This window comes from Saimiri boliviensis, chromosome 6 (assembly GCF_048565385.1).
Source record: "Saimiri boliviensis isolate mSaiBol1 chromosome 6, mSaiBol1.pri, whole genome shotgun sequence".
NCBI lineage: Eukaryota > Metazoa > Chordata > Mammalia > Primates > Cebidae > Saimiri > Saimiri boliviensis.
The window spans coordinates 104,865,738-104,889,812 of NC_133454.1; the positions used below are offsets into that span (position 1 = coordinate 104,865,738).

Here is a 24,075-nt window from a genome sequence, read left to right on the forward strand (position 1 = left end):
TGAAAACTTAAAACCACATTATGTAAGCAGCTCTACTCTAGACAAGTAGTTCTCAAACTTGACTGAGTGTCAGGAAGACTTTGATGATGGCAGACTTTTATAAAAGTCCAGATTTCCAGGCTTTTTACTTATTAATTGAAACTAGAGCAAGGGGTCTAAACTTTTTATATTCTCAAGGCTCTGTAGGTGATTCTCATGTACCACTAGTTTTTAAGAACCACCGATTTAGGCTACAGTCTCAGAATGCAGTCTGTTAGAAAGCAGGACTGTCTGTACTACTTTAAAATACCAGATAATTGCTTAAAGTGTGTTTCTGTTTAAATTGTGGAGTTGGTTGAGACTGTCTAGTGCTCTTTATTTTAGATTTAACTTACAGATATATTCACTAAGTATTTGTCTCGATAGCTTAGTTAATTGCCACAATGATGTAAAGAATTAGCTCTTACTCTTCCTTTCTTATAGCTTGGAGAACTGAAAGTCATTGTAGGTTAAGTAATTTGTCTGAGGTCAAGTCAAGGATTCAAACTCTAGACATCTGACCTTCCTCTCAACTATTATTCCTATCTCACAGAAACATCTGGGATTGAGAGGTTATTAAAAAACAAGTCTAATATTACTACTGATGGCAGCTAACATTTATTAAGTTCTAGGGATTAATGCTTAGCACTTCACATGCATTATCTCAATTAATCATTATAATGACCTAGTGAGTTTTTCCTTACATTTTAATTTTTATCATTATTTTTAACTTACAGTTGAGGAAACCAAGGCATAAAGTTAAGTAACTTGCTGTTATGGACTGAACTGTGTGCCTCCTAGATTTACATATTGGAGCCCTAACCCCCAACGTGGACTGTATTGGGAGACAAGGCCTTTAAAGAGATACTTAGGATTAAGTGAGGTCATCAGGGTGGGCCCTTACCCAGTGTGACTGGTATCCTTAAAAGAAGAGATGGAGTTAGACTACAGGCCTAGTCAGTGTGATTTCAAAACCCATACCCTGAACCACTTTGTTCTCTGTGTTCCACAGGGAATCAGCCAGTTTTTCTCAAGACCTGGGGTCACTGGTGTATAGATAATATATTCCAACAGGAATGGATGTGCCACCTCAAAATACACTTACCCTGTCTTCTCTAGAATATCAGCTTCATGCAGCTGGTGTCTTGTGGGTTTTCACCACTGTTACACTAGTGTCTAAAGCAGTGCCTGGTGGTGCAGGATGAGTAGATACTTAAATGTTGGTTGAATAAATGCAGTGAAAAGAAGAGAATACAGAATGACAGGCTGGCAGACAGGAGGGCCTCAGGTACAACCCTAAGGAACACTCACATTTAATGGATGGCACAGAAGAGAGAGGCTGTGAAAGAGACTCTCATGATATTCAAATTTGGATTTCCATATGCTATCTAACTGGGAACCATAGAATTTTAAAACCAACAAACAAAACCCAGTAACACACATTGCTCGTGATTTTGAAAGGTAGAGCAAAGAAGAAGGAGAGAAACATCTGGAGTCAGGGAGACTAGCCCGGGGCTAAGCAGAAGTACATTGCTGGAGGTCTGGATTAGTGTAGTGGGGGAGAAAATGAAAAGCAAAAGGGCCTAGGAGATGCTGCCAGTGAAGGAATGACTGACAGCACTTAGTAACAGGTGACTGGCAGGGGATTAGGGAGAAGAAAGAGTCAAAGAAGAGTCACAAGTATTTTGCCTGAGAGATCCTGAGGCCCACAGAGCCCAAGTGACTTCTTCAAAGTTACACAGTTCTCATTTCAAGAGCCTTTTATTATTATTTTTTTCCTTATTGAGCACTCGTTCTGTCAAGAGCTTAGTATCTTGGGTTGGGATTTGGTTTATACTTCTAGACTGATAAATTTTGAGTTGTCATTTCAGCCAAAAGAATTTCACTATTCATACTTGACAGTTTCTAAAAAATGTAATTAAAAATGAAACCGGTGACAGCACATAAAACAACACATTTCTGAAGTTGACATATCATTTTGGTCCCCAAAGCTATTTTGAATTTGAACATTAGCAATGCATCTCTAAACTTCCATGAGGGTACAAAGAGAGACTTTTCCCAATCTGAAGAATGAATTTAAAATCTGCCGTAGAAAAATACCACAGAGAAAAACATAGAAAGCAGCTGGCCCTCTTACCAATTTCAGAGCAGGAAAGGAATTTCAGTAGAGCATAAAAACAGCTTTCTCTCATAAAAGAAAACACAACAAGAAAAATAATCCTTACTGTGTAGCCTTTTGCAGTTATTTTCTGTCGCATATTAGATCGAGACCAGAGGGCTTAACATTGTTTTGATACCCTTGCAACTGGCAGATTGCCTGTCAGAGGAAGTTGGAAACGAACTGACCAGTTTTATGCTTCCAGGTGGCACTGAAGCCACATTTTCTGTGTTTTTGTTATCAGTCATTTAATTCCCTACTGAATATCGAGTAGTGTTTTTAATTCACAGGCCATTTGCAGTGCCTTTCTGTTTTCTATTTTTCCCGTTAGCCACGTTAAGAAAAAAAAAAAAAAAGGCAACTGGGGAAGCGCTTTTGCAAAATGAATTTAACTCTAAAGAGAAGATAATTGAAAATAACACAGCAAATAGCAATAAACTTACTTTAACAGAAGACATAGGTCATGGGACATAGGCTACCGGGATAATGTTAACTCAAGAGAAATTTGCAGAAGACATCATATAAGGACTTGCTAATTAAAGCAACTAGGAGTTAGGGAGAGATAGCATGGGGAGAAATGGCAGATATAGGTGATGGGGAGGAAGGCAGCAAATCACACTGCCATGTGTACCTATGCAACAATCTTGCATGTTCTTCACATGTACCCCAAAACCTAAAATGCAATTTTAAAAAAAAGCAACTAAGCAATTTTAAAAATTTATCTGGCACCCCAAGGGAGCAAGTAAGGCAGTGGTGTTATTTTAAAGCTTTTCATTGATGTGTTTTTTAGTATTAACGAAAAAAATGAAAGAGTAAGAAAAATGTTAATAGTTTTAAATTGATAAAAAATTCAGTAACTATGTGTATATAATCTCTTTATCACAACAGAACATCAAATATCAATAGAACACTGAAGGAAAAAAATTATTGCCTGAATGAACTAATTTACAGCAGAATCCTGTGGAAGAAACAACATCAGCAGCATTAACCTGTTTTTTTTTTTCTTTGGGGGAACATCTGCAAGCTGTAATTAAGCAATTTTTATTTGTTTCTCTATTTCTTTTGTCATCACTAAATCAGTACACTTAGGGAACAAATTGACAAATTATGAAACACAAAAAAATTGCTGGTGCAGTTGCAGAAGGAAATTTCCCCTTTCAAATTATGACAGATTTTGAGCTGACTGAGCCATTTCGTTTTAGATATATTAGCATAAACCTTTAGCTGAAGTTGTTATCATTCATATTCATTTCAGCATGAATATTTGGTCCATAGATAATCATTTGTTTTTTGTGTCTGCTGTAGTTTACATGTAATGGGATAAGGAAAGAAAATGTATTTAAATGTGCATGACAATTTGAATAGTAATCATTAAATTTATTTTTGATGGTGTTTTTAACTTACAGTATTTTGTTACAATAAATATCTTTTCTAATATGCTTTCTCAGTGAAGGCATGAGAATTAAAAAATTTTTTTCCTATAAATAAAAGCATCATTTCCTTTATTCTTTGATTTACTTGAAAGGATACACATCTTTTTAATTTATTTATCTTTAATATATTTGATGTGTGCATGTAAATTAGAGAGTTGAACTTTTGTAGGCAAATGGGATTTTAATTTTATGAAACAAAAAAGAACTACTAATAGCTACATAAACCTTTAAGGTGGTCATTGTCAATCTTTAAATAGCCAATTTAAACAATATTAAGTGGGTGCATATTTCTTTTTTATGCACTTCTCTTTAACTTGAGACATTATTTTTACTCTTTATTGCTAATTGTATCATTACTTGAAGGAAAATGATGAATTGTTCCACTTGAAACTGAGGTGGTCATACGACTGTGTCCTTTGATTCAACTGACTGGGCATGTTTCAGATCTGAATGATTTTAGCAAAATGTTCTTTTAGCCATGAAACAATAATATTTTCTTTGAAATGGTCAGCTAAACCCAAAGGGATACAAACAGGAAACTTTATTTTAACCAAACCCTTATATGAAAATCAAACCACAATCTGTCTAGTATGTGATTTTTAGTGTCTTTATTCCTTGATTTGGATTTGTTCCACAGGAGATGGATTTAAGTGACGCCCATCAGTTCACTCTTCTTGCAGTTTGTTGCATCTTTAGCACAGAGAGGAATCATTATACTGTGATCATGTGTTTTCCAGACTTAACTTGCCTTTTGCATTCGATTTTGTTGTGTATGAACCACTGTGTAGAAAATTGGTGTTGAAGGGAGTCATCTAATTCTGAGTGTTGGGTTTAGTTCCTAATTATAATGTCAATCCAGATCTTCTTGGTAATGTTGAGGTCATTTCAGTATTGATGGTTCCTACTGTGTATTCAGCATTGAGCTAGAATCTAGGAATACTCAGATGAACAAAACAGGGTCCCTGCCTGTTTTGGCAGGGGAGGTCATCAGCTGACATGTCATTCCTATTTATTGCAATCTGCTTATAAAGGATTGTGTGATTCCCAAATGCTCTAAATGTGTGAAGGCAGATCTATGTTTATAGACTGTGTAGTTAGAGGTTGATTTGGGAAGGCAATATTAACTATTTGCATAGTGTTGATAAAAGTCATATCCAGAATATTGCCATTGGTTTCAACTCTCAACTTTAGATTGAATAAACACTCTATGAATTAAGAAAAGAATAATAAGACTGATAAGAACAGTGGATTTTCAGACCTTTTTAGTCTTATTTTACTTTAAGCTCTTTTCTTTTCTTTTTTCTTTTTTCTTTTTTTAATGAAGGATGTCCTGGAGTTTCCTGAAAAAATGAGAGAATGTGAAAGACACGTATAATTTAAGTCTGCTCTTGAACTGCTCTATAATGCAATATGCCAATGTTTGAGTCCTATATTGTTACAAATGTGTTCAGAAGATGTTATTCTACTTTAGAAAGTTTGAAAACTTCTAAGAAGTATTTATATTTTTTTTTAAAGAGGGAAAAATTACTCCTTCTAACTTTCTCCAGCATAGGTGAGTTAAAGAGGTTGCCTTAAGTAGATGCAACTTTGTACAGGTAGGCAATAGGGCATGATCTTAGGGTGAAGGAAAATCTTTTAGGTTGCAAATATTTAGTTTTATAAATAATTTACTATACGGCTTTTATAGTTCTAGTTTTGTTATGGGAAGGGCCAGTGTAATGGGAAGGGACACTTCTATCCTTGGATTCAGAAGACCTGAGTATTAGTCTAGGCATATACTAATTTCTTGAGACCACAGGCCTGTCACTTACTCTCTGAATCTGTAAACCAGGGTTAATCCTGCCTGTTTGGTATGTCTTAAATGGTCATGATGATTATCAGATGAAATATAAATGAAAATATTTGGTAAATTTTAAAGACTTACTCAAGCGTAAACTTTTATAATTAGGGGTTCTATTTCTCTAATATGAAAGAGAAAAACATCAAGGTTAAATATGAAAGGGATCTTGAATGTAAATATAAAAAGTATAAAACATTGTCTACAGTGTTAGTTGTTTACACCCCATTTCTTGAAGTAGTTAAAACCAACTATGTATAGTACATATTGTATTGTGTATGTGTACATGGTATATTGTATGGTATAAGAGTACAGTTCAGGGAATGATCCTACACTGGCCTCTGGTGGATAGACTCAATACTGTGTCTACACATAATCATCAGGAAAATGTATTTACATGATTTGACCAAAGATAAAGTATCAAATTCTTTTTTTAAATTATCATTGTTAGATTCTACTTCATGGAATCTTTACTTGGGAATTTTACCTTGTGTAAAAGTTGCCTGGAAAGTACTCATTAAAATGCAGCTTCCTGGGGATCTTGCCCCAAGATTCAGTAGTTCTACTAGTGTGCAGCTTAGGAATTTTGGCTTTCAGACCAGCTTTAAGAAAATACCCTAAATGAAATCAAGGAGGGGTTTAGGGAGATTTATGAATTTTTCAACATTTTTTGCTCATTTTTGTATATATTACATTTTTTCTATGAATAAGGTCTGTGGCTTTCATGAAATTGTGACACTCCCCACCCCACTCAAAGCATAAAAACAATTATTTTACTTTAAATATGACATTTTAGTTTAATATACCATTGTATATTATTTAAAAGGCATTTTGACAGTGAAAAAGTGTGATGGGTTATAGAAATAATTTTACTGTGATCTTGCTGATCACTGATTCAGAGGCCAGGATGTTATAGCTTACAGAATTTTAGGGTGGGCCTTGGTTCGGCACATCTGTCTCAAGTCTGAAGGATTACAGTGCGTGTGTCTATAGGTCAAAGCTACTCCATCACAGGGAAATGTCCTTGCTACTTCTGTCTTTTGCTGCCAGAACTGTGTTCTTTGTGAGTGTTTTGCCACTAGCAAGTGCACAGACAAGAGACTGGGGAGACCACACAGTCTGTGGAGGCATCTCATTGCCTGTACTTTCAGGAAATGCCCCTCCAATAATTTCGCTATTTCTGGTAACTTTTCTGTTGTATATTTCATACACAAAGGTACTTGGTAGTTTTAAAGAGTTACACAAGAGTAGAATTTTATGATTAGGGTAATTATTTGTGCTTTAAAAGATGGACATCAAAATTAAATATTAAGAGAATCTTGACTTATAGAAAAAATATATAATTATATATATGTGTATATGTATGTCTGTATGTGTACATTATATATATATATATATATATATTTTTTTTTTTTTTCTTTTCCCCCTTCTTCATTATTTCCAGGAAAGACTTTTTAAGAAGGAAGAAGATGCATGTAGGTATTTTCCCTAGACTAAGGAGCAGAAACGTGGTTGGAAAAAATGCTTTTTTGCCTCTACAAATAAAAGTATATTTTTTAGTTTTTTTTTTTTTTTGTTCCTAGTAGAAAAATTAGAAAATACTCAGAGGCACCAACACCTACATACCCATGCACACACTCACACCCACACACGCAGCAAAACAGAAAACATGATCTTTCTATAGCAGTAGAATTTTTAGCTACTCTATGGCCAGCCAGAATAAAGATTATATCCCAGTCGTCCTTAGCTATTTGACTAGTTTGTGCCAATGAGATGTGAAGGGAACTGGTATGTGCAACTTCTGGGTCATATCCTTAAAGACATGTGCGCTGTATTCTTTTTATCCTTTTCCTCCTGGCTGGAAATTGGCAATCACTAGAACAACTCCAGACATGGAGACCACGTGCTCAGGATGATAGAACACTCCAGCAGCCTGAATCCCTGGGTCGTTTCATGGAACAAAGCCTACCCACCTGTCCCAAACTGTTACATGAGAGAGAATTAAATTCTTGTTTCAGCAGCTCCATTTTTTGTGCTTCCTTGTTATGGTAGCTGAAGTCAGCCTTGGCTAATTACAGAGAAGTGAGTTATGTGCTTTCTTCTTTCCTTTCTTCATCCTCTTGCTTGGAACAAGGGTGTGGGGGCGTGTCATCCTGAACCATGTGGAGAAGGTTGGTGCTCTAGTCATGGCAGAGTAGAAACATAGAAGCCTGAGTTATGATTTTGTGGGGCAGAACAATCACATTATCCTTGGATTATCTATATCTCTTACTATTATATGAGCAAGAAATAAACCTCCATTTTGTTTAAGCTGTTGCTACTTTAGGCATCTTTTTTTTATGTTGGCAAACTTATAGGCAGTTAACTAATAAAGCCATAATCTCTTGTCCTATAGATAAACCATGGTTTTGTGCATCCTTTCTGAATTTTTCTGTTTATTAACATGTATATATATATATATATATATATATATGTATATATATATGTTCAGTTAGTAGTTAAGAACATGGAAGTTGGAGACAACCAGGATTTGAATCTAAACTCCTTTACTTTCTAACTAGGTGGTCTTGGGAAACTTACTTAATATTTCTGAGCTTCAGTTTCATCATATGTAAAATAGATATAATAACTTCTACCTCACAGACTTTTTATTAGGATGAAATAAAAAATACATTAAAATGCACATACATATGTTTATTTATATTTATGGTACCTGAATTATTTTAAGGGCTCAACCTAACATTTTCATTGATTTATATATTCAGCAAATTTATTATTATTATTTTATAAAAGTGGGCTTATAGTATACATAGTTTTTGTAACTTGCTTTTTTTCCCTCACTCTACAGATAAGAAGTAACTTGCTTTTTCATGTAACATTATATTATGAATACCTCATAGCAATAAGTATTATTTACCAGTGTTTTGATAACTTCCTGGTATTCAATTCTATGGATATTTGTTTAGCCATTCTCTTTTTGTTGGACATTTGAATTATTTCTAATTTTTGGCTATTATAAATGATGCTACATTGCGCACTCTCATTCATTTGATACATATTTGTTGAATATCATGTGCTAAATGTCACTCACAAAAGTGCACAAAAGACACAAAGATAATTACCTTCAGAGAATTTGTCTTCTAGAAAGGGGAACTGAAACTTGTATTCTAGACGTAGGGAAAACAACTAGAGCACAGTATAGGGAATCATGAGTGCTGGCAGGAGGATGTAGGGTTACAATTTTGTATAGGATGATCTGGGAAGGTAAAATTTGAATAAAGTTGGAATGAGATGAGTCTGCAGATATTTGAGGCACAGGGAACAGTGAGTGCAGAGGCCAGGTCATAACAGTGCCTGCCCAGCTGAGGAACAGCAAGGAAGCCAGTGTGGCTGGAGCGGCATGAGCAAAGGTGAAAGGAGTGGAAGCTGAGGTTAGAGGGCGTGGAGGTAGGGAAAGATCGGGCATGGACAGCCTTGTAGGTCTTTGCAAGGGTTCTGTCCTTTGTTTATTTATTTATTTATTTTGATACCAGTGTCTTTGCACCCTTCTTATTTATGGCCGTTGGATACATTTTTATCCATGGAAATGCTGGTTCAAAGATCTGCAAAAATATACATCTTCGATTAAATTAAAATGTTCAAGGGAATAGATCAGACAATTTTGGCTTTGAAGTGAAATCTTTGTCCACGTACTTAATCATTTCTTTTGTATACATTCTTAAACATGGAAATGTGAGTGGAAAGATATGTAAAATGTAATGTCTTTGAGTGAGTAAAAATTTTAAGGGACTAGATTATATGTTCCTTATAGGCAGGGGCCATGTCATACAATTTTCTTGACTCCTCCTCCTGCCTAGCAGAGTGTTAAGCACATAGTAAACCCGCAGTGTAGAACTTCCTGATTGAATGGTTGAATGTCAATCTGTATTTCAGTTTTAATTGTTACCCATCCTTTGGAGTGGAGAATGAATATTTTACCTTACAGTAACTGTAAGTTCCTAACAGTGAGATCCCTGCTCTCCTTAGGCATACATTTTAGTGGGAATCGACAGACAATAAACAATTTAGGAAGGTAATTTCAGATTATTTCATGTAAATTAGAAGAAAACAGGCCATGGGATAGAGAGTGGCCAGATTCTATGACTCTGATGGTACAGCAGAGATAAGGTGATCAGAGAGTTATAGCCTCAATGAGCATCAGCCTTTCTTCCATTGGGTATGGAGTGAAGTTAAACTGTATAGCTACCCTGTGGTTTTATTTTGTCATGTTGTGGGGCAGCATGGAATTGGATTAGTCCTTGGATGACAGTCCTTGGATCAAACTCAGTATTATGATTAAGGTGCTACAAAATGTAGAAATACTCCAGAGGTTCATCAGCTGGTGAATGGAAAAATAAATTGTGGTATTATTCATACAATGGACCATTATTTGACAATAAAAAGGGAAGTACTAATACATACTCCTACAGACGAACTTCATGAATGTTATGCTAAGGGAAAGAAGTCAGGTGTGAAAGACCACATAGCATATGATTCCATTGATATGGAATGCCCACAAGAGACAAATGCATAGCAACAAAAAGTAGATTAGTGGTTGCTTGTAGTTGGGAGTAGGAATGGGGAGTGACTGCAGATGGGCTCCAGGCACCTTTTTGGGGTAATTGAATGACCTAAAAATGGAATTGTGTTGATGGTGGTACAACTGTGTATACTTCCTAAAAGTCAATGAATTGTACACTTAAAATGACTGAGTTTTGTGGTGTGTAAATTACACCTCAGTAAAGCTGTGGGGAAGTGGAGGTATGGCTCATGGTTACTTAGATCCTCCTTGGGTTCTTCACTAGATAAGCATGTGTTCTTATGATCCTGGGTTTAACTCAAGAACTAGGAGAGTCCCACTTGTCTATAAATATTACCTATTAAGAAAATAAATCAATTGTGCATAGACTTGTAAGTTTAGCATAGAAAAGGGCTGTGGCACAAAAACCAAACAAACTTGGATATAACAGATTCTACCCTGTGTTGACATTGTCATCAGCAGCTGTTGCTCTGTTAGGAATTCTGGAGCTGTAAGAGGCAATGCTCAAATATGCTGCATCTGTTCCCAGTGTGGGCCACCTCTTTTGTAATCTTGACTAAGTCAATTGGGAAGGTAAGCTCATTTTATGGAATGGGTATGTGTGGCCTCTCTGTACCAAACTGTAATCCACTCAACAGGTTGCCAGCATGCTGTATTTACACCCACCATCACAGAGATTGTTTTAAAAAAGTTATCTAGGGCATGCCAAATTATATGTAAAAGTATAGTACAGATTGCAGTGGAAAGATAAGGTGATGATTCTGTGATATCTGGAGAGAGGAAACATAACTAGTTGGATATTGCCTCCATTTCTGTTCTGTAAACACAAAACAGAACTCACTTGTGAACTCTTCTTTTCTGAATCTCTTCTGTTCCCATCACCGCCACATAGCTAAAGCTCCCTTTACTTCTCACCTGGGTGACTATGGTAGCTCCACACTTTCTTGTCTCTAGTACCGGAGCCACTTTGATCCATTCTATTTTTCTTCTTAGAGTACAGCTCTAATTTTGACTCTTCAAGATGTAGGTCAAGTACAGAGTTTTTTGTCAGACCCTCTAAATATACCCCTTCCATGTGTCCCCAAATCTTCCTGAAATAATCAGTGATTCTTCCTTAGGCCTTGTTCATTCTCACCTTGAGGGCTTTGCTCATGGAATTTTCTCTTTATAAAACGACCACTTCACAATGCTCACCTGTTGAAATTGTAGCTATCTTTCAAAGCCCAGCCTGGATGCCCTGGTCCTATGTGAAGCCTTTGTGATTCTCCGAAATCAATTATGATTTTACCATTCTTTGTCTTTGTGTCTCCCTTATATCATCTGACACTGGTGCCTTTTCTTTTGGTGGTTTGCATATATGGCTTAACTTCCTGGTTTGTACACTCTGAAAGGACAACGAGGACTGGGTCTTACCCATCTTTGTCACCTTGCACATAGTTGATGGCCAGAATATAATTTTGGATTGAATGAGCTCCAGAACTCAAACATCACACAGAATTTTTTTCTGTCTGAAAATAAGCTTTCAGAAACATTACAATCTCTTTATATTTTTCTCTCTGTAAGTGCCTAACACTGGACATTTCAAAAATTTCAACTTACTGCTGTTGTGTCCCTCATCTGGGGCTTTTCATACACATTTTTCCAGGCCAGTGTTGTGCATTTGTGCCTTGGCAGATTGATGGCTATGACTGTGAATAATGAGTCAATTATCATCCTGCCTCGGGGAAAGCACAGTTATTCCTGACTGGCCAGATTGAGGTAATCCTCTCCTCCCCGTGCCCTTTCAAATGAGGAACATAAAACAGTTGGAATTCAGAGCACTGCAAAGGGAATTTAGACAAAGCATTTGCCTGCTGAATTTAGATTCTTTGGATTTATTTTGATTTATGATTGATTGGTTTTTAAATTGCTTATTTAGTTCTAACAACTATCGCTGCAGGGGAGGCCAGATACCAAGGAGCATGTGATCAAGAAACAGTGGAGTGAAGTAGTTTGGCTGGACAAATCAAGAGCAAACATTATCGTCCAGAGAAACATTGCTGTAGGCAAGGAGTATAATGCAAAAATCACACCCTGACTTTCAGAGTACCCAACCTTGTTATAAGCATGATTGCTTATCCCCTATTCTCTTTGCAGAAGGCTTTTTGCAGTTGCCTCGTGTTGCACGGAATTGTCCCCCCATGAATTTTTCTTTCCCTCTATCAATATATTCAATATCTCTTCTCAACTGAGAACATGCTCTTGATTTATATTGCTATTGACCAGGGTGTAGAAGAACAGACACTCTGAGGTTGCTGGCAGATTTGGTTGTGAATTCTAATGTTGGTTGTGCTAATCTGTGAAAATTCTCCTGCAAGTGTGATAATGCTTCTCATTGCATGGGCACTAGTTTGGCTTTGGTACAGATTAATTTGAATTTTTAAAAAAGTTTCTTTCAAAATTGAGTTCTTAAAAATAATCACTTTTATCTGGAAGATGTATAATCAATACGTGGTTAGTGTTTAATTTATCAAGGCATCAAAAGTTTCAACCTTTTCAAGGTGCGTAACCTTTTTCTTTGTTCTGAAATTAGACCCTATAGCTGTAGTGGGGGCCTTGTAAGGGAGATCTGTTAGAAGCTTGTCTGTTTGGTATCAAAAGGAAATTGAAATTCCATTGCTTCAGAATAATGAAACCTCGAAAAACCTTTAGAAAAAACTTTTTGTCTCATCTGTATTGAAGTTTTGACTTAGAAATGCCCAAAGAAACGCTTTTTCAGGTCTCAATAACCTACTTGTTCTCTGAAATATTGCTGTTAGATTTCTAAATCGTATTATGTCTGACACTTATTTCAAAGCAAGAAACATTAGGGATGAGATGAAAGGGTGGAAGAGGACTCTGATGAAAAACAGAAACAGAAGAAGATGACATGAACACTTGGGTGGCACATTTGGATTGCACCAGGATTACTATGGGAAGCGGCATCTGGCTCTCTAATCAGGCTTTCAGCCACTCCAGATTCCCGGCTGTGTAAGCATCTGCCATTTTGACATTATCGTGTTGGAAAAGAACTTTTTTCCTATCTCATTGTGCCAAGATATTTATTATTTGCTGGATTTTAAAAACAACAATAAAAGCCTTTAGAAGGAACACTTCTGGGTCTTTGGAGGGATATTGCATATATTCTTATGAAACCAACTTTGAAGTTTAGAAAGGAACCTTAAACTGTAGCTTTTGTCAGAGAGTGAACAAGTTCTTTCCTGCATCACCTCGTCTTTTAAAAAGGAAAACTTTGTGTTTATGAAAGGAGAAATTTTAAAAGAGTAGATGAGAATTTTTGTTAGATCTGATATTCCAACAATAGTCCCACATCAGCATCAGAAGCTGGGACTTCATTATATTCTGATCTTTACTTCAAAGGAGTTTCATCTGGTTACCTGTCACGTAACCTGGGAGTTTTTATCGGAAATAGTAGAGTACACTGAATGATTGTGAGAGCAAATAGAACTTGTCCTTGTAGAACATCTTTTATTTTCAGACAGTACTGTGCTTTTCAAGTATTTAAGTCAATAGATTATTACAATAGTGTTGTGCTGGGTACATAGTATTTTCTTAGTAATTACTAGGTTTAGGTTATACTTCTTTTAAACTATAAGCAGAGAAAACTGAAACTGTTTCACTTTTTATTAGAATAGAGCACTGGCATGGCAGTAGCCACAGGAAGTCTGCTTTCCTTTGAACATTGATGAAGTTTGAGGAACCCTTTCATCCCTCAGTTAACTCCTGTTTCCAAGTGTCTCCATGCCTATCTTGCTTTACTTTGCTACCACTGCTTATTGCCCTAGGACTAATTCAGGATATCTCTGTGATTGTAAAAGAGGATGAAGTCAGGGATACTAAGTCCTCAGACCATTTCTTCCTCATTTCATCTTGTATAGGGCTGGTTACTCCGGCATATTCTTAGCAATCTTCCCCATACTTTGCTCAGCATCCCCCACAACAGCTGTTAGGTGCTTCACACCAGAATTTCCAAGGATTTATTGAGGCAAAAGGCAGGGGCTACCTCTCTTCTAGTAGCTAGTTAGAAGTCACTGGTGCCGGTGCAGTAGGCAGTAGTAGAGAGCTGGCCAGAGCTGGTGTTATTTATGGATTTGACCTTTTATTATTATTATTATTTTATTTTACTTTAAGTTCTGGGGCACATGTACAGATCTTGAAGGATTGTTACATAGGTATACACATGCCATGGTGGTTTGCTGCTTCCATCCCCCCATCACCTACATTAGGTATTTCTCCTAATGTTATCCCTCCCCAATCTCCTCACCGCCTGTTATCCCTCTCCTAGCCCCCCATCCCCCAACACACACCAATGTGTGATGTTCCTCTTCCTGTGTCCATGTGTTCTCACTGTTCAACACCCACCTATGAGTAAGAACATGCAGTGTTTGGTTTTCTGTTCTTGTGTCAGTTTGCTGATAATGATGGTTTCCAGATTCATCCATGTCCCTGCAAAGAACATGAACTCACCCTTTTTATGGCTGCATAGTATTCCATGGTGTATTTGTGCCACATTTTCTTCGTCCAGTCTATCTTTGATGTGCATTGTAAACAGTGCTGCAATGAACATACATGTGCATGTGTCTTTATAATAGAATGATTTATAATCCTTTGGATATATACCCAGTAATGGGATTGCTGGGTCAAATGGTATTTCTTTCTAGATCCTTGAGGAATCGCCACACTGTCTTCCACAATGGTTGAACTAATTTACACTCCCACTAATAGTGTAAAAGTGTTCCTGTTTCTCCACATCCTCTCCAGCATCTATCGTCTCCAGATTTTTTAATGATCACCATTCTAACTGGCGTGAGATGATATCTCTATGTGCTTGAGATACCAAGAGTGCTTAATGCTTCAAATGTTCAGTTTGTAGAATTCTTTGAAAAGTATTCTTTTTTGTTGGAAGGAACTTTCTCAATATACACAAAATAAACCAGACTGGGTGTTGTGGATGTTTTCTAATAGTGCATAACTTCTTATTTCAGAGGATCATATGTCCAAAAGGGGAGTGTTTGAAACTGATTCTTCAGAAAACATGTTTATCTCAGCAAAAGTTACTCATAAAAATGAAGCAAATGACTACCATCTTAGAAATAAAACCATCTTTCTTCGTACGTCATCACAATGTTTGGAAAAACAGGTAATAATACAACATAGTACATTTATAGAAACAATCTGAGGAGAAAAGAATTCTTCATGAATTAAAAAAAAGAGACCCTAATAAACACTAGACAGTTATTAGATCTGTAACTCCTAATTCTAGAAGGAGTGCCATTGGGGCACTTTATTGGAAGTCATCATTGCATGTATTCCATGATTTTGACAGCTATTGTTTATGATGATAACTGGTTATCTCCAATTTTTGTTAAAAAGTTCTTAAGGATCTGCCATCTGTAAATTATTGAAATTACTTCTTTTAGCTTGTCTTATTCTATTTGGCACAAAAGAGTTCCTTTCTATAATTATCTGTGCAGAATGGGACTTCTTTCACCCGTCCTAGATTTATCTCTTTCAAACTCAATGTAGAATTGGAAATCTTGTTTTTTTCTAAGATTTGGTCAATAAATGTTAGATACTCTTTTTTTAATCTTGAAGACTTTATAGACTCTTCACTTTCTCCTCAGCTATGGTTTTTAATTATCAAGGAATTTTAGTGGAAGCTGTTTTACTTTTTAAGCTATTTGAGTTTCTAATTTCTGCCTCATCATGTCTTCCTTGCAATATTGTATATTGTGTTTTTTTTTTTACAAGGGAACAAAAATCTCTGTCTTAGAAATATGTTTATATACAGCAGATGCCTATAATTATTTCCAGAACTTGCTTCCAGAGAGATAATTGTGGGATATGAATTTTTTTTTCCCTAGAGGATTCACTCTTTACTGGCAATGATTGACCATTGGGATTATATTATATAGAGAGTCTTTAACCAGCGTGTGAGAAACAAAGAATGGTTGAATGACAGTGTTTTCTAATAACTTGAAAATGTTGTGTTATAATTCTCTGATTTGTTCATCAGATGTTTATTGGGATGGGATAGGAGTAAGGAGTATTCCTATTTGACTCAGGAGAAGACTGAGGTTAAATAGTCTATTATAGGTTATACCGTGGATGAGTCTACAGGACAGAAGTAGTATCAGAGCTCCTGAAACCTATTCCCTGACCTCTGCCATGGGTTACTGAATTTGGTCTGTTATGCTTAGCTAATTAACAAAAACTGGAAGGGGAGTTATGTCATCTGAAGGGCTACAAAGATCAGCTTCTTTATTTTCAGTTGTTTCATTTTTCCATCAATATGTGATGGGTGAAGGCCAAAAAGTATTTTTTCAGATAGTATTGGATGAAAGCCAAAAAGTTGGCAATTCTTTTCAAGGTGATCTGAATTGGGCAGAAAAGGTGAAGGTAAGGCATGATTGTTTTCTTGGCAAAAAGTAAAAACATAACAAACAAACTAAAAACACAGGACTCATTTACTCTCCCTTATACAAAGTTGGAGAATTCAACGGATTTTGTCCTTACAAGTTATTATTATTATTATTAATTGGTGTTTGAATATCTTAAACTGTTTTTGGTCAGCTGGGTTCTAGATCTTTTTTTCTTAGAGCTTAATAAATGAAAGGGGTGCTTTGATAGAGAAACATGACTCCAGTCCCCCTTAGCATACACCGCTAAGTAAATAACAGTATAGTATGAGAGAATTTCAAATTTTGCTAGTGAAACCATTATATGGAACATAAATTTTTGCCTTCACTTGGATGCCAGTTAATAACTACAGGTATGTACTTAAAAGCAATGGAAGTACCATTTAAAATTCCTATGTAATAGCTATGGTCTCACAAGTAGAGCTGGGGGAAGAAAAGATCCAGCCTGTCTTTTGAATTCCAATGAAATGCAAATTTGTAGTTTTATGATATTTTGTTATGCACATGTTTAGGTCATGAGCATAAAATGCATTGCCACCTTATTCCTTTACTAGGTCTCATTCCTGCCAGTGGTGAGATCATTTTCTTATTTACACTCTTTGATATTCACTTGAGATGAATTAGTTCATGTCTAAATGTTACCATTTTGTTAATCTAAAATGTCTCATTGTCAGCTTGCAGTGGGAAGCAGTATTCCATGTGGAAAGTTTTTCATTGAAATGCTGCTATTGTGTCTGTAAAGGTCATTTGCTCTGCTTTTTACCTTTGAAGTGATTTTCAGTTTTATTTGCTCGAAAGAGAGAACACTTGATTTTTTGCCCTGCTCACCTCTCTTGTAGTTTTGTTTTGAATGAACCTTTCTCTCCTGCTTTCTTTAGTTTCTTCTCTCTGGCTCTTCAGAGTGCTATAAGAAAGCACACTGTTCTGACGGTAGCCAGAGCCACCACTACCATTTGCTTGAGAGGCAAAAGCAATAAAATGAAACAAAACCCAGAAACACTGTTTTCAATTGTCATGTTTGTGGTAGATATTCTGGGATAGAATCTGGAACAAAGTCCCCTTTAAAAAAACTCTTAGACTGCTTTTTTCCCTTTCAGTGGAGAGATCTGACCATGGTACCTAGAAAATCCAGGCCAGCTTTCAAATTTACTGCTTCTTTCAGATGTCCCTTGGGAAAGCACAGTGAACACAAAAGCTGGGACTCAAGAGTTAATGAGAAAAGTGGATTCAGCTACTCAGTTAGGTGTTGTGAAAGTGGATTCATTGACTTTTCATTGCATTTTTTTTAAGGTCTATTCTGCTTAAAAATGATGTTAATTCTTTTTTTCTAGGTAGACAATTTCCTAGATTTAGAAGTCTTGGACATGGATGAAGAGATTAAACCCCAAATGAGCCAGGGTATGCTTTCTATTTCTTTTCTTTTTTCTTTCTTTCTTTCTTTTTGCTTAATAGTTGTTTATTCTTTATATATATTATTGCACTTTAGGTTCTGAGGTACATGTGAAGAACATGCAGGTTTGTTGCATAGGTACACACATGGCAATGTGGTTTGCTGCCTCCATCCCTATCACCTATATCTGGCATTACTCCCCATGTTATCCCTCCTCAACTCCCTACCCCCACTGTCCCACCCCTAGTCCCCCCAACAGACCTCAGTGTGTGATGCTCCCCTCCCTGTGTCCATGGGTTCTCATTGTTCAACACCTGCCTATGAGAGAGAACATGTGGTGTTTGATTTTCTGTTCTTGTGTCAGTTTGCTGAGAATGATGGTTTCCAGGTTCATCCATGTCCCTGCAAAGGACACGAACTCATCGTTTTCTATGGCTGCATAGTATTCCATAGTGTACATGTGCCACATTTTCCCTGTCTAGTCTATTATTGATGGGCATTTGGGTTGGTTCCAAGTCTTTGCTATTGTAAACAGTGCTGCAATGAACATAAGTGTGTATATGTGTTTATAACAGAACAATTTATAATCCTTTGGATATATACCCAGCAATGGGATTGCTGGGTCAAATGGAATTTCTATTTCTAGGTTCTTGAGGAATCACCACACTGTCTTCCACATGGTTGAACTAATTTACACTCCCACCAACAATGTAAAAATGTTCCTATTTCTCCACATCCTCTCCAGCATCTGTTGTCTCTAGATTTTTTAATGATTGCCATTCTAACTGGTGTGAGATGGTATCTTAATGTAGTTTTGATTTGCATTTCTCTAATGACCAGTGATGATGAGCCTTTTTTTCATATGTTTGTTGGCCTCCTGTATGTCTTCTTTTGTAAAGTGTCTGTTCATATCCTTTGCCCACTTTTGAATGGGTTTGTTTGTTTTTTTTCTTGTAAATCTGTTTTAGTTCTTTGTAGATTCTGGATATTAGCCCTTTGTTAGATGGGTAGATTGCAAAATTTTTTCCCATTATGTTGGTTGCTGGTTCACTCTAATGATTGTTTCTTTTGCTGTGCAGAAGCTGTGAAGTTTGATTAGGTCCCATTTGTCTATTTTGGCTTTTGTTGCCAATGCTTTTGGTGTTTTAGTCATGAAGTCCTTGCCTATGCCTATGTTCTAAATGGTTTTTACCTAGGTTTTCTTCTAGGGTTTTTTATGGTGTTAGGTCTTCTGTTTAAGTTTTTAATCTATCTGGAGTTAATTTTAGTGTAAGGTGGCAGGAAGGGGTCCAGTTTCTGCTTTCTACACATGGCTAGCCAGTTTTCCCAATCCCATTTATTAAACAGGGAATCCTTTCCCCATTGCTTGCTTTTGTCAGGTTTTTCAAATATCTTTCTAGAAACTACAAATAAGGCTTTAGGTAGCTTTCCTTTTTTGACAATTCTTACCTCAACCTCTCTTGAGACAGGAAAAACTAAAGTTGTGAGCTATTTTTTTCAGTAACAAAAATTTCATCCAAAAGGTCAAAGCCTTTTGAAGATTGTGAAACCTTTGGTCTTAAAAGAAATAAAAATATGCCCTCCCCCTTAATAATTCATCACAGGACTGATTCTTAGGTAACTGTCTCAAGTGTAGCCATTGTAAGTCAACTCTTTATTTCCTAGAAGTACAGCCTTGTAAATTGAGATTATTTTTGAGAGACACATAAAATATCTATTAATCATAAAAATCATGACAATATCAGAATTGATCAATAAAATTAAGGCAGTCTTGCCTTATATTAAAGTTTACTGAGGCTGAACCAAGTTTCAGTGGACTTGAGTGAACTAATGTCAAGATCTTCTCACATGTAGAATAACATGGAAAGCCTAAGCTGAAAATCTACCCAGGCTTCAGTGAGCTATTCTAAAGAAAGGAAAAGAAAACCTATTTTTTCCTTTTAAAAATATTTATTAAATATGTAAATTAAACCCTTAATACTAAAGATATATTGTAAATGTTTCTTCTGAGGCATTTTTCTGCATTGGCTGAATTGAAAAAGGCTTCATGCTAGTCTGTTGATGTTTATATAGAAGAAAACTTCTTTCTTTCTGGTTAACATTTCCACATGCATAGGTATTCTTTGTTTCTCAAAGGACATTTGAAATATGTTCAAAATCAGGAGTTTTTTTTTTTTTAACACTCATTCCTGATTTAATTTGCAAGAATATATCAAAATCAATGCCTAATTTTGGGGAAGGGGCAGTTTCCATGGAAGTTTGGTTGTTGATGTTTAACTGTTGTTTACTGTCTTTAGGTAGTTATAAACATGAATTATGGTCATTAGTGTTAGGGAAGAATGGCTTATTTATAGTCAGACAGATGTTAAAGTGACTAGGTAAAGTTGATTTGGGGATGGTGACTATTTATACATTGGTTGTATAAACCTCTACTCTAGCTTCTTCAGCTGCTTGAATTTGAGAGACTTTGGTAATTGGAAGCAATGAACATTTTTATTCTGCTTTCAAACATCACACTATCCCATGAAAGGATTGCTTCTCAAGCACACTGTTAACCAGTAGATGTTGCAGATTCTTTAGTTACTTACTTGGTTTAAGTGAGATTAGAGGTCTAGAGGGATCACATCCTCCAGGGAGGATATCTCTAACTTTAATTCCCTGAGTGGCTCTGAATTTCTATAATAAGAGCAGCATAGGCACTCCAATTGGCTTAGAAGTCAGAGTGAAGGACTTGTCAGGAAGCTACATTTGTAGAGGAAGCACGATGTTTTTGGTTTTGGGTGATTTGGGGGAGGGAACCTTATTAGAAATGCAGATTTCTGGGTCTCCTTCCCAATAGAGAATCTAATTCAGAAGATCTTTGGTGGCATCTGGTGATCTGCATTTTAACCAACACCCTACAGGATTCTAATATAATTAGTTTGAGGATAACACGTGAAGACAAATGGTTCTAATCTGCATGTAATACATGTGCAATATAAAATAAATTTCATAAGAGGGCACAAAAGTACATGTTTTGGGCACTTTTGTGATGTTTAAAATTTTTCACCTCTTGCTAGTATGAGAAGTCTGTATATTGGCATAAACCAACATAGCCAACAGGTCTAATTTTTGTTACGTAAATCTTTTAAATTAGCTTTTTTACCTTCGCCAGTATTTTCATTGTTTTCTTTAAATATTTTTTCAAGTTACATTTTTCAATTAACAGATTTATTTTAAAATAATGACAAAAAATCTTACTAGTATGGTTTTTCCAGAAATCAGATAACAAGCCTTCTTGTATTTGTGTGTCAAAGAGAACTGAGGCTGCACCAAGACTTGAATGAACTAGTCAAGATCTTCCCACAGATAGAAAAATGTGCAAAGGCTAGGCTGAAAATCAACCTAGGTTTCAGCGATCTATTCTAATTACTGAAAAGGCCACCAGGGCTTTACAATTTTTATAATGCACAATCTGGGTCACTTAAAGGAAAAAGAAATTAAATAGTTTGTGCCAAGGTGAATTTTAGTTTCGGACTAATTTGTATCACACTTCAGGAATGTGAGCAGAAGGCAAATATTTATTTCAGATGGGAAATGTGACATATTAAATAGTCAAGTTGCTTGCATAATTTTGGCAGTTGGGAGGCTTACTGATTAGATTCTGTTGTTATTGTTTAAGCAACAGATTTGCCTGGGGCAACAAGAAAGTGGCTTGCATATTGTTTTTCTGCCATTTACTTTATTTGTTCACCCCATTCATTCTCATAAATATTCTCCAAGATTTAGGAGTATGATTCTCTTCTAATATTTGTTTTATTATTTGGCAGCTCAGGTGGAAAGAGTGGAGATGGTTTTTCAGTGGAGCCAATTCTATGCAGTGGTATTAAGCAGTTTTCTAAGGGTAGTCTACCACAGAGTTTGGTGCACTATGTTTATTTGGCATCAAGTTAACCTATTCTTCCTTTTTTGAATCTGAGATGAGGTAGTTAACCTGGTGACTGTCATGCCTCATACAAACTGGCCCAAATTGTTACCCAGCACAATCATCTTTTAGATCCGTTAGTTATTATGCTGAGGCCGCTAGAAAAGGAAGATTTTCTGTTCATCTTTATTTTCATGCTTCCTCAGGTGGCCCAGCTCAACCTCTTTTCTGGTTGAGTGCAAGTAGCTGAAGAGACCTTTTTTTTTTTTTTAAATCTACTTCTCAGAATCATACTGTCTTATACACATCTCTTGGCTGGAGGTGTACTTATGCTGTGGCTGATTGCATTGACTGAGAATGGGCACTGATTCCTGCTCAAAGTTGGCAGCCTTGTCTGATTTTTATTTTCAGGTTCTCCAGTACTGTACCTCTGCCTTAGTCCATTTATGTTGCTGTAAAATAATACCTGAGGCCGGGTAAAGAAAACAGGTTTATTTGGCTTGTGGTTCTGCAGGCTGTGCAAGAACCATGGAGCCAGTGTGGGCTTCTGGGGAGGGCCTCAGGCTTCTTCCACTCATGGTGGAAGCCAAAGGGGAGCCACATGTGCGGAAACTGCATGACAAGAGAGTAACTGAGAGAGAGGGAAGGAGATGCCAGGCTGTTTTCAACAACCAGTTATCTTGGGAACTAAGAATGAGAACTCAGCAAAAACTCACTCCCTCCAGAGAGAATGGCACCAAACCGTTCCTGAGGGATCCACTCTCAAACGAAGTACCTCCCTCTAGGCCCTACTTCCAACACTGGGGATCAGATTTTAACATGAGACTTGCTGAGGCCAAACAAACCATATCCTAACTGTAGCAACTTCCAGTCATTTTTAGTCCATTAATGGGATTAATTGCCATTAGTGAGCAAGTACATACAAATGATGGCATTGGTTACCTCTTTTTTTTTTTTTTTTAAAGTCATTGCCTAATTTTCAACTTTAAGCAGCTTTAGGCCATCCGTGAATGACTAGGGATTCTTATTCAACGAATATTTAACAATTGTGGCTGAAATCTTGGTTCCTCAAGTCCTGGGCTACCCTGGTATTTCTCCAATGCCTTTAAATAGTTGATTTTTGTAATTTATCTAGCTTTTCTAGTTGATGGTGGGAGGATTGGACTGACATTAGCTAGACCAGCAGATCCCTGAGGATGTCGTCTGGGAACACCTTAGAAATCCTGAGATTTGCAGGTCATTTGTTGATGTTTGCATTAAAGTTGGAAAAGCAATGATGGGTGAAGATGCTGGTGCCTTAGTGTGAATCAAGTTTGTGGCACCAAATTATACTAGCAGTTGTCGTCTTCACTGTCATAAATTTATTGTCCAAACAAATGCCGGTTTCCATTGAAAGTTTGATGAAGTAGTAAAAATTATTAATTTTATTAAATCTTGATTCTTAAATATACCTCTTTTTAATGATTTGTGTGCCAAAATAGGAAGTGTTCATAAGGCACTTCTATTACATATTGAAATACAGTGGTTGTGGAAAAACACTTGGGTGATTTAGTGGTGTGCTGAACTAGTTTATTTTTCTCTTTCATGGATCACCATTTTTATTTGAAAAAATGACTGACAAACTATATTTCTCAAAAATGAATGAAGTGAGCCTCTATCTTCAAGGCTAAGAGCTAATAGTATTTGTTGCCAATGATAAAATTGGCAATGGATCAAGTGAAAATTAGATTTTTAGAGCAGTTGTATCTAGTACTGGGAGTTTGATAGCTTCTTAATATTTAAAGGCTTTTTCTGGTAAAATTGGTGATATTAACTGATGTGATTTTTATACTGTATAATGAAATATGTCAACATTTGGAAGATCTACAATACACAGTGAACCAGTATTTTCCAAATTACCAATTAATGATGTTTACAAAATTATACATAGGAGAAAGATCCATTCAGTGTGCAAGGTAGACCAATGGGTTTTAATGTAGCAGTAAAAAAAATTCACTGACAGGTTTTCAGATTGCTCATTGAAAATAACCTTTAGAAAACGTTATCATTTTTCAGATCATGGTATAGTATCAAGGAAAAATATCCACAAATATATAAAAAGACTATTAAAATACTACTCTCCTTTCCAACTCCCTATCTGTATGAGTCTAGATTTTCTTTACTTCAACTAAAACAGCATATTTCCAAAATTGAATGCAGAAGCAATTAGAGAATTCAACTTTCTTCTGTTCAGCCAGATATTATAACATATTCAAAAAAATATAAAATAATGCTTTTCTTCTCTATATTTTCTGTTTT

General features: G+C 36.2%; 1 protein-coding gene across 6 annotated transcripts in view; it reads left to right on the forward strand.

Moving 5' to 3' along the window:
* IFTAP (intraflagellar transport associated protein) overlaps positions 1–24,075 on the forward strand; it is a 97,527-nt gene that overhangs the window by 22,015 nt on the left and 51,437 nt on the right. For 4 of the 6 annotated variants that reach the window (XM_010333512.3, XM_010333502.3, XM_074401327.1 and 1 more), the window contains 2 exons: positions 15,050–15,204; positions 17,815–17,881. In XM_010333512.3, the coding sequence (XP_010331814.2) occupies positions 15,050–15,204; positions 17,815–17,881 (222 nt within the window). Of the gene's footprint in view, positions 1–15,049; positions 15,205–17,645; positions 17,722–17,814; positions 17,882–24,075 lie in introns of all 6 variants that reach the window. The other 2 variants (XM_074401326.1, XM_074401325.1) reach the window with 1 other exon arrangement.